Source organism: Heloderma suspectum, chromosome 1, assembly GCF_057233095.1.
Source record: "Heloderma suspectum isolate Gila_16-S chromosome 1, 16-S_ref, whole genome shotgun sequence".
NCBI lineage: Eukaryota > Metazoa > Chordata > Lepidosauria > Squamata > Helodermatidae > Heloderma > Heloderma suspectum.
This window is the reverse complement of record NC_139458.1, coordinates 137810452-137823975: the sequence shown is the minus strand read 5'-3', so window position 1 is coordinate 137823975 and position 13524 is coordinate 137810452. Positions and strand designations below refer to the sequence as shown.

General features: G+C 45.5%; 1 protein-coding gene and 1 pseudogene across 1 annotated transcript; both read right to left on the bottom strand.

The window, feature by feature from the left end:
- Positions 1 to 1320: 1320 nt before the first annotated feature.
- Positions 1321 to 12706, bottom strand: LOC146358020 (olfactory receptor 10Q1-like). Its single transcript, XM_084852924.1, has 2 exons — positions 12653 to 12706; positions 1321 to 2124 (listed from the first exon to the last, which is right to left on the bottom strand). The coding sequence occupies exons 1-2, from the start codon at positions 12704 to 12706 to the stop codon at positions 1321 to 1323; spliced, it is 858 nt and encodes a 285-aa protein (XP_084709050.1).
- Positions 12707 to 12781: 75 nt separating this feature from the next.
- Positions 12782 to 13524, bottom strand: LOC146358019 (olfactory receptor 10Q1-like; annotated as a pseudogene).

Genomic DNA, 13524 nt, shown 5'->3' with positions numbered 1-13524 from the left:
GTACAGGGCCCACAAACTTCTGTGAGTAACCAATCTCAATAGCAGAATAAATGCCCTGAGTGAAGGAGCCCATGGTGCTGCAGTTGAATAGAAGTGATAAGTTGAAGGGTTAAGCACAGTTTTCCAGCACACCACTCCTTTGCTTCATATTGCATCCTCCCAACACCACTTCACAACAGAAAAGATGCGTGGGCTAAGGTCTGTGAGTTCAATTGTCTAAGCAGATATTCTATAGTCCCCGTGAGCACCTTTTACAGGAGAAAAGGCATTAGTCTACAAATTAACTGAAATATAAATAATTAAGAGACCCAAACATGCTCAAGATCAGTACATTCCCCAACCCCACACTGGCCCATTTCTTGGTGCTTCTTGAAAATCTATGACACAGATTATTTTCAAAACTTGAATTGCCATTTCTCATTACTGGCAACATCATCAATCACAAGGGTGATGGGAAACATGGCTACAAGCACCCAAGTCATTAGCAGCAGCACCCCTCTCATTCCTACTGCATCAGAGGAGATTCCTATCTCCCACTGCTTAACCTATCCTGCCCGCTGCTGTTGTAAGCAACAAGCAGGCATGGGTCATCTCAGTGGAGGAGTTCTCTAGCAATACAGTAAGGCCCAGAGACTTCATAAGGCAGTGCAGGACCAGGATAACGGGGTCTCTCTTTGCTGGTCCCAGACACTCCATCCTCCCCATCTGGATTTGGGCATGAAAGACCAAGCAAAAGTGTGGGTGAATGGAGGGTAAGTTGTAAGCAAGCACAACGTGACCTTGCAAAGCATCATGACTGATCACAGGGCATGTCTGTTAAGCCGTCAGCCTGAGCTTCCCATTTCCTGGCTTTGTGGACCTTAATCTAACATGACACAGACTTAACTCTGGTCTTAAACCGGCAGGGTTTGGGATAATTGAATAGAGAGAGAAGTCCCACTGGGGTTTTATAAAACCCATTTACCTCCACACGTGAGCGGAGAGTGGGATTGTTCTGCGTAGCCACATCACCGATGTCACGTGACACCACATCAGCCAACCCCAGGGTTTGCACAAAGGATGCAAATCTCTGCAGTGGGGGAGGCCTACGTGCATACAGCTGAACATGTATACTTCTCCACACAAGCCATAGCCCCAACAGTGCAGGGTTCTGGCTCATGTGGAGGCCTCCTCCCTCCAGACATTCACACTCTACATGCAAACACCCAGGGGCAGGGCCACATGGTGTGGCCCCACTCCCAGCTCACGCATGAAGGGAAGAGGTATTAATAACACCCGAAAAGGGCTAGATATTTATCATTCCATTAGTGAATCTGGGAATCAGGCCTGAGATCCTGCAGTCCTCCTCACAGCCTTCTTCAGAGCCTGCTTGACATCCTTGTTCCTCAGACTGTAGATGAGAGGGTTCAGCAGCGGAGTGACAAACGTGTATATGAGTGCAAGGTGCCGGTCCTCATCCTCTGAAGAACTTGACTTGGGACGCAGGTAGACAAGGCTGCAGCAGCCGTACTGTAGGATCACCACTGTCAAGTGGGAGGAGCAGGTGGAAAAGGCCTGGTGCCGCCCAGATGTGGAGCGGATCCGCAGGATGGCAGCCACAATGTAGACGTAGGAGATGCATATGAGAAGGAAGGGGATAGTCAGCACCAGGACCCCAACGCTGAATAGCACGGTCTGGTGGAGATGGGTGTCGGCACAAGCCAGCCGCAACACAGGAGGCACGTCGCAGAGGAAATGGTTGATCTGAGGCTGGTGACCACAAAAAGGCAAGGTGAAGATCAGCACAGTAAGCTCCAGTGACTGCAGAAGACCGATACTGAGTGAGCCGACAACCAGCCACGTGCACGTCTTCCAGGTCATGATGAGGGTGTAGCGGAGTGGGTGACAGATGGCCAGATAACGGTCATACGCCATGACGGCCAACAGGAAACAGTCAGTGCCACCTAATGCCAGAAAGAAGAACATTTGGACACCACAATTTGCAAATGGGATTGTTCTATGGATGTCTCGAATGCTGGCTAACAGTTGAGGCACTACTACAGTAGTGTAGCAGATCTCCAGGAACGAGAGGTTGCCCAGGAAGAAGTACATGGGGACGCGCAGGGAATGGTCAGTGCAGACAACCTAAATGATGGAGGCATTGCCAAAGAGGATTGTGAGATAGAGCAGAAATAAGAATGTGAAGAGGAGATGCTGTATCTCAGGAATGGTGGAGAACGGCTGGAAGAGGAACTCATAGGCAGTGGGTTGGGTGGTCTGGTTTGTGAGTGCCAGGTACATCTCATCCGTCACTATACGAAAGAAACAAAGCATTAAACACTGATATGTTATTTGTGGCTGTTTCTATGTGTTAAAGTCTATGGCCTCTGTGCTACTCAAATTGAGATACTTGGAACCTTGATTGTCAGTCCTAGACTTTTCACTCCTCATCCCACACATCTAATTTAGATTGTTAATGTAGGAATAGAGATGTAAAATTTCTGGAAATTTTGAAGCCATAGGGGGAAAAAAAGCAGGGTATTTCCAGGGTTTGGGTGGGGGGTGGGGAAGGAAATTTTAGGAAAAATTGAAAAACAAGCAATTTTTTTAGTGCTTTTTATAGATCTAAAGTCACTTTATTGCCTTAGGACAATCTTCTCCAAGATGGCGCCCTTCAGATATTTTGGACTTCAGCTCCCATCAGCCTCAGGCAGCATGGCCAATGGTCAGGAATGCTGAGCACTGTGATTGAAAACCTCTAGAGTGCACCATGTTGGGGAAGGCAGCTTTAAGGACATAAAGCAGCCTTCATGTTCCTAAAGTTATATTATGTAAAACTTGCTTGGCTTATAAAATTATCGTTATATTGAAAAACTTTTAATTATTGTCTGAATAAACAATACTTTTATATTTAATATACCAAACATGATAATTTTATGAGCAAACCAAGTTATACATAATATATTTTAGGCTCCTATTTTATGTCTGACCAGAGGGAACTTCAGCAAGTAGTCCCTGAAACATCTGAATCATCCTAGAAGTGAGAAGAAGCAGGAAGAAGTGGAGGCAAAGGAAGACTGGTATACTGCATCTGTTCCTGTTGGTGAGGAAGTTTATGGAACTTCCAAAACCTGTTCCTATTTATTCTGCTGGCAGCAGTTAATTCTGGTTTTATAGCTGAGGCAGCATTTCCTAGCAGTGAGGTCTAATTGAGAACTTCATTAAAAACTATGGCAGTGAGTTCCATAGACCCATGCTTCAAAGTTTAAAAAAGAAATAAATATATGTGGGATAACCCATATTCTATTCCGTCACATCTGGTGATAGTGGCAGGATAAACTACAGTGTTTGTTTGTTTTTTACACATGAGTTTTAGATTAGAACTACATTAATTGACTGCTACAGCATCTAACCAGAACAAGCCCAGAAACACAGGACTCTGTAGAACAAAACCCAAACTCTCAAGAATGCACATTTTCTTTCACGTTATGATATAGTGACTCTACTGACATGTTGGGAAACTGAGCATGACTTGGAGCATCCCTAAATGTTTGTCAGTAAAAGATACATTAGATCAATAATTTGAATAAGGAATGGAAGAAATAACTACAGTGGAATTCTTACAGAAAGGATTAAAAAAATGTTTTCCCCCATGGCTTCATTATTTCCAGACATTTTACATTGCTCGTCTTAATATAAAAGTCTTCTTATTACATATTTTGTAGAAATCATTTGGGGTGAGTAAAGGCTTGGTAACAATATATAAACACTTAGTCTTAAATTCTAAAAAAAAAAGTTTCATAATCCAGAGCTGTTCAGTTTTTCCAATTTTTCACACAAAAAAAGACAGCCCTTGGAAAAAAAATGGTCCCCCCATTTTTTCCTGTTTTTCCCCCCAGGCCTTCACATCTCTATGTAGGAATCACCTTGGATACAGACTGTATCATTTTTAGATTTTGTTTAGTACCTACCAAAAGAGTAGCACTGAATAAATATAAAATAGCATCAGTTTCCATAAAACATCCATTGTAAGCACCTCATCTGTGTTTTACCCTTCCAGCATACTTAAAACAAAACCCACTGCAATCACCCCTTGTATTTTATCAGTAGGAAGGAAACTGAAGAAATGAGAAACAAAAACTTTGTCTAAGATGATGCACTAAAGAGGCATAATCAGGGCTGGCCTAAGACATTCTACAGCCAAGTCAAGGTACTAATTCCCAAGGCTGACATGGAAAGGAAGGCTTCATTCCTGCTTGAGAAATCACAGAATGGGCCTGTAGCCAGAGGGGGTGGCCAGCCTGCCTTCCCCCCGTTTTCTCAGCTCCCCCTAATTTTTTTTTTTTTAACAAACAAATAATTAAATGTATTACAGAAATTTTAGAATACCTACAGGAAAGCCTTTTTCTTTTTAAAGGTACAGATGCTATTATTTTGGGGCAGTGCCACAGTAGAATCTGGCTGCCATGAAAAATCAGGTGACAACAAGGGTTAGGGGTCAGAGATTAGGAAGGAGCGAAGGAAGTTGGACAGGCCTGGTCAATTTGTTCTTTGGTATCTACATTCACCAATCAGGGACCCAGAAGGTAGGCAGAATTTTCTTACCTGACCAATGAACTTGCAGACAATGAAATTACGCTAAAACTATTGGGATAACTTAAACGTGTAACAACACTGCTTCAGAAGAAGAATGCAGATATCAAGGCAGCATTGAAACTGATTGACTGTGTTGAGAGGCAGTTGCAAGAAATGTGAAATCATATTGTTTTCAACAACACTTTTGAAGCAGCCAAGAAAGCATGTGAATCTGCTGACCATGAAGCACCATCAAAACGTCTTTGTAGACTTCCAGTATTTGACAGTATTGTTGACAGTGGTGGTATTAATTTTGAAGGAGGGAGTGAAAATGCACTAGCGTTCAGAAGACTATAACAGTGTCATCGATCAGTGCACTCATGAAGTGGAAAACAGATTCAAGGAGAGAGACTAAACTGTTATAGTGGCAGCTAGCAAGCATTTGCTCCAGAATGAGAAAAAAGACCCCTGGAATCCACTGTGTGAAATATTGAACACAACTCAGACCACTGTTAAAAGCTAGAAAACTTAAAATCAGAGCTTGAGTTGGCAAAATCCCTTATTAACAGAATACCATCACTGGTGCAGTTTGCAGACGAGCTTACAAAGTATCTGCATTTCCTGCAGGGTGTCTCCATAAGTAATGTACTGTGAGTTTGCTGTGTTTGGAGGTCGTTCAGGGCACATTATGTCATGGCCATCCTGCAGCCACCCCGGAGTTTTGCACCAAAAAACCTGGTTTTTCTGAGACTACTTTTAGTCCAGTTGTTTTCCTTAATTTGGCTTGTCTGCGCTTCTGTTGCAGTGTGCACCAACCCTCTGCATTTACTCCAGCATGATAGCCCTGTCCAGGGGTGTGTCTTTCACTTGGCTGTGACCTCACTGACCCTGGTCAAGGGGTGTTTCCCCAGTGTTTTCACTGCCTGTGTTTTCCCAATGTTTCCGCCATTTCAGTGAGATCACAGTTCCCAAGGTCGTTACTGGGGAACCCAGAACTGTGCATTTAAAACATATCCCTATCGCACTATAGCGAAATAGTGCATTTGTGTAGCAATACCTATACCCCCGATAGCACTATGGCACTATAACAATATTGCAAAATAGCGCATTTGTACAGGAGTGCCTATACCTGTTATTGCGCTGCTGTGGTTTTAGAGGAACAGTAATAAAAACAACTGGGGGGAATCGGGCATAGGTTGAGGAGGCAGGCGCTAATACAAACTGGCCAGAGAAAGCAGAAAGGGTGAGAGTGGGAGGGATGGAGGGAGGGAACAGGCTCTGTAAGTGCTGATGTGGATGAGACTCCAGCCGGTAGCCACCCAAACAATTAGCAGTAAACTGCTGTGAGACCTGCCAAGAGCCCCAGGCTAGTTTTGGGAGAATCCAGGCTTTCAAGCCCTGTGTGTCCCCGGATAAAGCAGATTCGACTCCAGTAAAACTGAAGCAAAGTGGAGAGTGAACTAAACCCGTCACCGTGGAGGTCCCCCCCCCCCCCCCCGGATTTGGTTTTGGCTAAGGCTGCATTAACCATTCTGAGCAGTACTGCAACAGTTGAAAGCTGCTTTTCTCATTTAATGTCAGTTTTAAATCCATAGACATAGTGAATGCTACATGAACATAAAGCTGATCTTATTCTTTTAAGTGATACTAGGGGCATTACTAGATCATTGGATTTGGATAAGCTTGCACTACATTTTGCATTGAAGACAAGGAAACGTTTGTCCACCTCATCCAGGGATGTCGGCACAACACTATCTGGAGGGGCACAGATCTCCCAGTCTATCATCATGCCTCCAGTTGTGGCTTGTCAGATGCCTCGGCAGCTCACAATTCACCGCCCCACTGGCGTCCACGGGCTCCTTCCTTATTCTCCCTCTAGCCATGCAGCACTTGCTTCCTTCCTTGCAGTTGGAGCTACCTGAATCTCAGTGTGTGGGGGTGGGGGGTGGGGAGGGATATGTCTCTAGAAGGTAACTTTCATAATAGTCATCACCTTTGTTTTTGTTAAAACATCTTGTATGAGGAGTAGTGATTCCGTTCTTGTAGGAATGCGAGTTGAGGATTCTTGTGGCTAATGGAGAGTGCTCATGTTCTAGATACGTTGGACATGTGTGTAAATAAAATTCACTGAAGTTCTGAAAGTAACCAACAGAGAGCTGTCATACATGTAATGACAACATATTTTACATGTAACAAACAAACAATGTTTGTATTGCAACTCCCACAGCTGCAATAATGACAGGGAGTCATTATATTAGTGTTATGAGATATGTGGGCTTTTAAATAGAAAAGCGTTTTCCCGTGGAAGTTGTGAGTGTTTGTTTCTATTTGTGTTTATTCAATTTTTTTTTTAAAGTATTGCATGTGTTTATTCTGTTTTATCTTGTTTTACTGTTAGACCGTCACTCCTGATGAAGGAGAGAATTGCTCTTTGAAACACATTGAGCATGCTCTTCCTCCTCAAGGGCCAAAAACACATTCTCTTTTTCTTCTTCCTGCACTTGATGCTTTTCTCCCTGTCCTGGATTTTTAGGAAATAGCTGATTTTCGCCTTATTGGACTTGCAGGAAAGACTATTAAGAAAATGCTAACATACCTCTCTTAAATCAATATAGGATGTCTTATTATGAAATGCAAATGCCAAATGTTAATGATGGATAATTATCATAGTTGCTGCAAGGAGAGGAAGCCCTTCAGTATTGCAAGGCAGGTGGGATCAGGTGCTGTTGCTGCTGCTGCCTTGCTGGAGCTCTGCCTCCACCTGGGGGACTTCTACTCTGCCTCCTTGCAGACCCAGGTCCAGCCAAGCACCACCCCACTCCCAGCTGCAACACCTGTGGGAGCTGGGGCATAAGACCCAGGCCTCTGCTGACCTGGGACTCATGCCAAATAACCAAAACGTTATTTGAGTGTGAGTCTGTAAAGTTTTTGCTTATCAATTAATAAGCAAAAAATATTCTGTAAAGTATACATGTCAAGAAGTTTGATATACAGATGTCTAAATGTTTTATAGACTTCGGTTTAATTGGAAAATTTTGAGTAAAGATTGTCTTCTCAAAGATATACTTCAGAGTTGATCATATCTAGCCTGAAAAGTGTATGTTCAAGCCTGTTTTGTATAGCCTAATTTCTAAAGGAATTTTATAAAAGTATAAATATGTGCTGATTTTTGAATGTGAGAGCTTCTTATTAGACACTCACTAGGCCTATGTACCTGTCAGCTTGAATAGCCTATTCAGTATTGAATGGGGAACTTGGTACTTAAAATGAGGTCTCACCTTTTTAAGTTATTAAGAGTGCAATCCTATGCAAGTTTAGACAGAGAAAAGTCCTACAATTCCTAGCGTGCCCCAGCCAGCTATGTTGGGAATTGTAGGCCTTTTTTTCTGTCTAAACATGCACAGCATTGCTCCCCAAGCCTAGAGGTTTAAGAATAAAACATGTTTTATCTCATTTTATGAAAGTTTTACTTTGATGTGATGTTACAAGTATATTTCTAATAAAAATGAAAAGTGGACCAAAAAGATTTTTCCTTTGCTAATTCTTGTTAGTGCAAAACCAAAATTGAATCCACCTAAAACAATTTTTGGTGTATGCCTTGTTCGAAGTGTATTGATTAGCTATGGGCAGTTAACTGGCAGTCAAAGGCTTCCTAAATACTGGAACTGTAGATTAAAAACACTTAGCAAAGGCCAAATCTGTAACAACCTTCCTCCATCTTTGGGGAAATACATCAACAGTACAATTCTATTAATGTTTACTCAGAAGTAAATCCCACTGCATTCACTGGGGTTCACTCCCAGGAAAATATGCACAGGAGTGCACCCTACACCAGTCTTGCCTGACCCAGGGCATCTCTACACCAGGCTAAAATCCTGCATTTAAAATGGGGCTTTCTGCTTCCGTTTTGAATGCAGGATCACGACGACTTCCTTTTCCCCGTGCTTCCTTTTCCCCCACCCCCTTCCCCCTCCTTCTCCCCGTATCTGAGTCTTCTATTATCTTTCATTGCTGTCGCTCCTGTTGTTGCCACTTTTACTCTTTTCATGGAGGAAACAAGCAGAACACAACAGGGTAATTTGATAGTTAATTATCTGCGATGTATTTAAAAACGGAACAAAGGGCATTTAGTGCAGGAGACGCCTTGAACGATCACGGCATCATGTAAAGAGCCCACAAACTTCCGTGAAGGAGCAATCTCAATCGCAGGGTAAAAGCTCCATGTGAAGGAGCCCCTAGTGTCCACCAGATGTTTTGGACTACAACTCCCAGCATTCCTGACCATTGTCCATGCTGGCTGGAGCTGATGGGAGTTGGTCCAAATCATTAAAACAAGTTTTAGACTTGATTGTTCTGTGTTAATTTTAATAGTAAGTTAATGTGGCTCCCACAATGAATTTTCTTTTTCTTTTCTTTTTTTGGACAAAGTGGCTCCCACTTGAAAAATAGTGAAGATCACTGCCTCTGACATTCAGCCATGGGCTCCTCTTACCTTTTAAGATCCTTCAGAGTTACACTCAAAACCTGCTTTCAATGGCCTCTGGCTAGGATTCTGGCTCCAAACAGGAAAGAGAGCGTGGAATCCCATCAAATATCAGTGAATGAGTGGGACAGTGGGAAGTCCAGCATTTTTCTTCCCCCGCTCAGCTCTGTCACGCTTTCCATCCAGAGTAGCAAGGAGTCCTGGGGAGGGTCCAGTTTGCCTTCTAGCTTGGGAAGAGATACAGAGATCTTCTCCCTCCACTGAAACTGCAGGGGAATCCAAGCAGTGCAAGCTGTCCAACCATCTCTACCTCCAGCTAATTAGTGCAGGTTTTAGCTTCCTTCAAGAAGTGAATTATCCCCAGAAGGGTTGTCAGATTAAAACAATTTTTTTTTAGGGAACCTCACCCTCTTCAGAATTCCAGCTATACCAAAATATGGAACAAATTAAGCCCCAAAGGCCAGTGACTTTTGGTAAATCCATTATTAACTTCCACTGAAGGCAATGTTGAACAGCATGGGGGATAGAACTGAGCCCTGAGGAACCCCATAGTATAGCTGCCAAGGCACAGAGTAATAATCCCCCAGCACCACCTTCTGGAATTGGCCATCCAAGTTGGATTGGAACCACTGCAGTGCAGTGCCTCCAGCTCCCAGCCCAGACATCTTATCCAGAAGGACACCATGGTTGATGGTATTGAAAGTCACTGAGAGGTCCAAGAGAATCAACAGGGTCACACTCCCCCTGTCCTGCTCCTGGCATAGGTTGTCCTACAGGGCGACCAAGGCAGGTCCCATTCCAAAACCAGGCCTGAAGCTTGATTGAAATGGAGCTAGATTATCTGTTTCTTCTAGAGTGCCTGGAGTTGTCCTGCAACCACCCTTGCCCAGGAAGGGGATGTTAGCTACCACCCTGTAGTTGTTAATGAGCCTCGTGTGGCGCAGAATGGTAGGCAGCAGTATTGCAACCGAAACTCTCCCCACGACCTGAGTTCAATCCCAGTGGAAGCTGGGTCCCAGGTAGCTGGCTCAGGTCGACTCAGCCTTCCATCCTTCCGAAGTCAGTAAAATGAGTACCCAGCGTGCTGGGGGGAAAGGTAGTCACGACTGGGGAAGGCAATGGCAAACCACCCCGCTATAGTCTGCCATGAAAATGCCAGAGCGAGCGGCGTCCCTCTAGGGGTCAGTAATGACCCGGTGCTTGCACAGGAGGAACGTTTCCTTTTTTCCTGTAGTTGTTAACATCACCCGGGCCGGGTCCAGGTCAGGCTTTTTCAGGAGTGGTCTGATTACCACCTCTTTTAAAGCGGCTGGCATCACTCCCTTTCTCAAGGAGGAATTTACAGCCCCTGGACCCAGATATCCCCTCCTTATTTGATGTAATAAGCCACAAAGGGCAAGGGTCGAGCACACAGGTGGTTGACCAGACTTGGCCAGGCACCTTGTCCATATCTTTGGGCCTCAATAACTGAAACCCATCCAATAAAACTGCACCAGATGGTGCTCTGGATGCCTCTACTAATGGAACTGCATTAATCGTGGTGTCCAATTCATGATGAATCTGAGCGACTTTATCTTCAAAGTGCTGTGCAAACTCATCACAGCATGCTATCAGGGGTATGCACATTGTTGCTTAACCTTAACTCTGTTCTTAAACTGGCAGGTGTTTTGATCATTGAATAGCAAGAGATGTCCTATTGGGGTGTTATTAAAACCATTTGCCTCTACCTGGGAGTCAAGTGTGTGACTATTTTGCGTAGCCACACCGCCAATGTCATGCATGGCACATTGGCCACCCCCCAAGTGTTTGCGCATAGAATGCAAATATCTGGAGGGTGAGGCCTCAATGTATACAGCTGCACACTTATAGACCTCCACACAATCCACCACGCCCCCTCCCCCCCAGTGTGAGGCTCCAGCTCATCTGGAGGACTACATGCGTACAGCTTGGCGCTCATAGGAATGCCCCTTCCAAACATTCACACTCTATGTGCAAATTATCAGGAGTGCACTAGCTGCCTCTTAAAGTCCCCTCCAGTAGCCCAAACAAGACGCAGACAAAAGGGATTCTCTCCAAGGCTTTATTCCTTTACAACTTAATGACTCTTTCAGATGCTAATTGCCAGCGACTAAGCAAGCAACTGCAAAGGGTATCCTAACAGGGTAACCTAAGCTCCATCTACGCAGTTGGTCCCCGTTTTGAGGAGAAAGGCGGGAAAGCTCTGAAACTTATGGGCTAGGAGGGGAGGCTCCCCCCTTACCCATGGGGCATCTGGGCGCAACTGTTGCAGTAGTGCCAAGCAGGCTGAGCACCTCCTCTCGGCGCCCTCCACCTCGCGCCTCTCTCTGCGCCGGCGCCTTGTGTCTAGCAACAACCGATCTCCTGCTCTTTCGCTGCCAGGGTCACTATCTCTCTCAGGAATGTGAGTGGGGGGGGGGCTCTCCCTGCAGCTGCGCCTCTGAGAGACGAGCGGGCTCCTCTCCCACGGGTTGTAGCTCTTCCTTAGAATCAGAGCTGCTTTGGGCCTCTATGGGCTCAGTTCCAACCCTGACACAAATGCCTGGAGGAGGGATATCACATGGATGGAGGAATCTCAGAGAAATCAATTTGGGGGATGAAGTTCAATGGGTTTTCCTACACTCAGCCCCCCCTGACTTTCTTTGAGTTCCTGCTGTGGTGCCTGACTCGATCTGCAGCGAGTTGGGCCAGTTTGCAGATTTTCCAGGAATTATGCATATTTGGGAGGAAGGTTCTGCAATTTGCAGATTATGGCCACATTTGCACAAATTATGCAAATCTTGGCTGAATTTCTGTAATTTGTGCAAATTTGGCCATAATTTGCACAAATTGCTCAGAAATTTGTGCAAATTGCTGTCATGCCTCCCTCGGACTCCTCTGAGGATGAAGGGGAATGGCAGGCTCCAGAGCCAGGGGAAGGGACCAGCACAGAAGGAGCCCGAGCCCCCTCACATCCTGTGGAGGTTCCAGGCCCAGCTGCAGTCTCCCCAGAAGATTTGGAGGGTGAAATGCCACTGACCCATGCAGAGCAAAGGCAGCTGCATGTCCAGGAAAAGCATAGGCTTAAGACAGAGAGGCTCTCAGAGGCAGGAGGAATGTTTAGATACAGCTGCCTCAAGTCATGGTCGTTAAAAGGGGTTGGCAGGCTGGAGCAAGACTGCTGAAGAGCAACATTGTGTCACACGCTGGATCTTGGCCTCAGCCTCGGACCTTGCCCACTGCCTTGCCCATGTTCCCTTGTGCGTCTTGGACCTCAGACTGGACAATGGGCTTCTCTTTGCCTCAACGCTTTGGACTCACTGCCTAGGTAAAATATCCCTTGCTACAAGCCGCTTTTTTACTCCCCCAGCCTTGGACAGGTTTACGACCCTGTTATCAGCCTGTGATTTAGCGCCGCCAACTGTGGTCAGCTGGCAGGAGCCAACAGTTGCTCAGAAATTTGTGCAAATTGAAGAATCTTCTAAAAAGGCACAAAAAAGTTCCAGAATTCAGGGAACAGCCTGCAGCTCAGCTCACAGACACAAAGCAAGTCATACAGGGCGTGGAACTTTGTTGAGCCAAAAAAGAACCAGATTTCCCAGTAAGGGAAATCTCTACCCGGGTGACATTGCGGGCAGGGCCACATGGCACAGCCCCACTCCCCATTTGCATGGGGCTGACAAGTGGTCTTTACAACACCTGGAAGCTAGAGATTTACCACGCCATTAGTGAACCTGGGAATCAAGCCTAAGATTCAGCAGTCCTCCTCATGACCTTCTTCAGAGCCAGCTTGACATCCTTGTTCCTCAGACTGTAGATGAGGGGATTCAGCAGTGGGGACACAAATATGTATATAAGGGCAAGTTGCCTGTCCTCATCCTCTGAAGAAGTTGACTTGGGACGCAGGTAGACAAGGCTGCAGCAGCCGTACTGTAGGATCACCACTGTCAAGTGGGAAGAGCAGGTGGAAAAGGCCTGGTGCCACCCAGACGTGGAGCGGATCCGCAGGGTGGCAGCCACAATGTAGGTGTAGGAGAGGCATATGAGAAGGAAGGGGATAGTCAGCACCAGGACCCCAACGCTGAATAGCACAGTCTGGTGGAGATGTGTGTCAGCACAAGCCAGCTGAAGCAGAGGTGGTACATCACAGAAGAAATAGTTGATCTGAGGCTGGTGACCACAGAAAGGCAAGGTGAAGATCAGCACAGTCAGCTCCAGTGACATCACAAGGCCAATACTAAGTGAGCCGACAACCAGCCATGTGCACGCCTTCCAGGTCATGATGAGGGTGTAGCGGAGTGGGTGACAGATGGCTATATAACGGTCATATGCCATGTGCTGCCTAGTGCCCCAAAGAAGAACATCTGGATGCCACAATCTGCAAATGGGATTGTTCTGCGGACGTCTAAAATGCTGGCCAACATTTCAGGCACTACTACAGTGGTGAAACAGATCTCCAAAAAAGAGAGATTGCTGAGGAAGAAGTACAT

Excerpts from the sequence above, each read along its gene's own strand:
- LOC146358020 (XM_084852924.1), bottom strand. The coding sequence starts at position 12,706 with ATGCAAATGGGGAGTGGGGCTGTGCCATGTGGCCCTGCCCGCAATGTC. Across the intron at positions 2,125-12,652 it reads CTGCCCGCAATGTCACCCGG|GTTGTCTGCACTGACCATTC; the intron begins GTAGAGATTTCC and ends TCCATCATTTAG.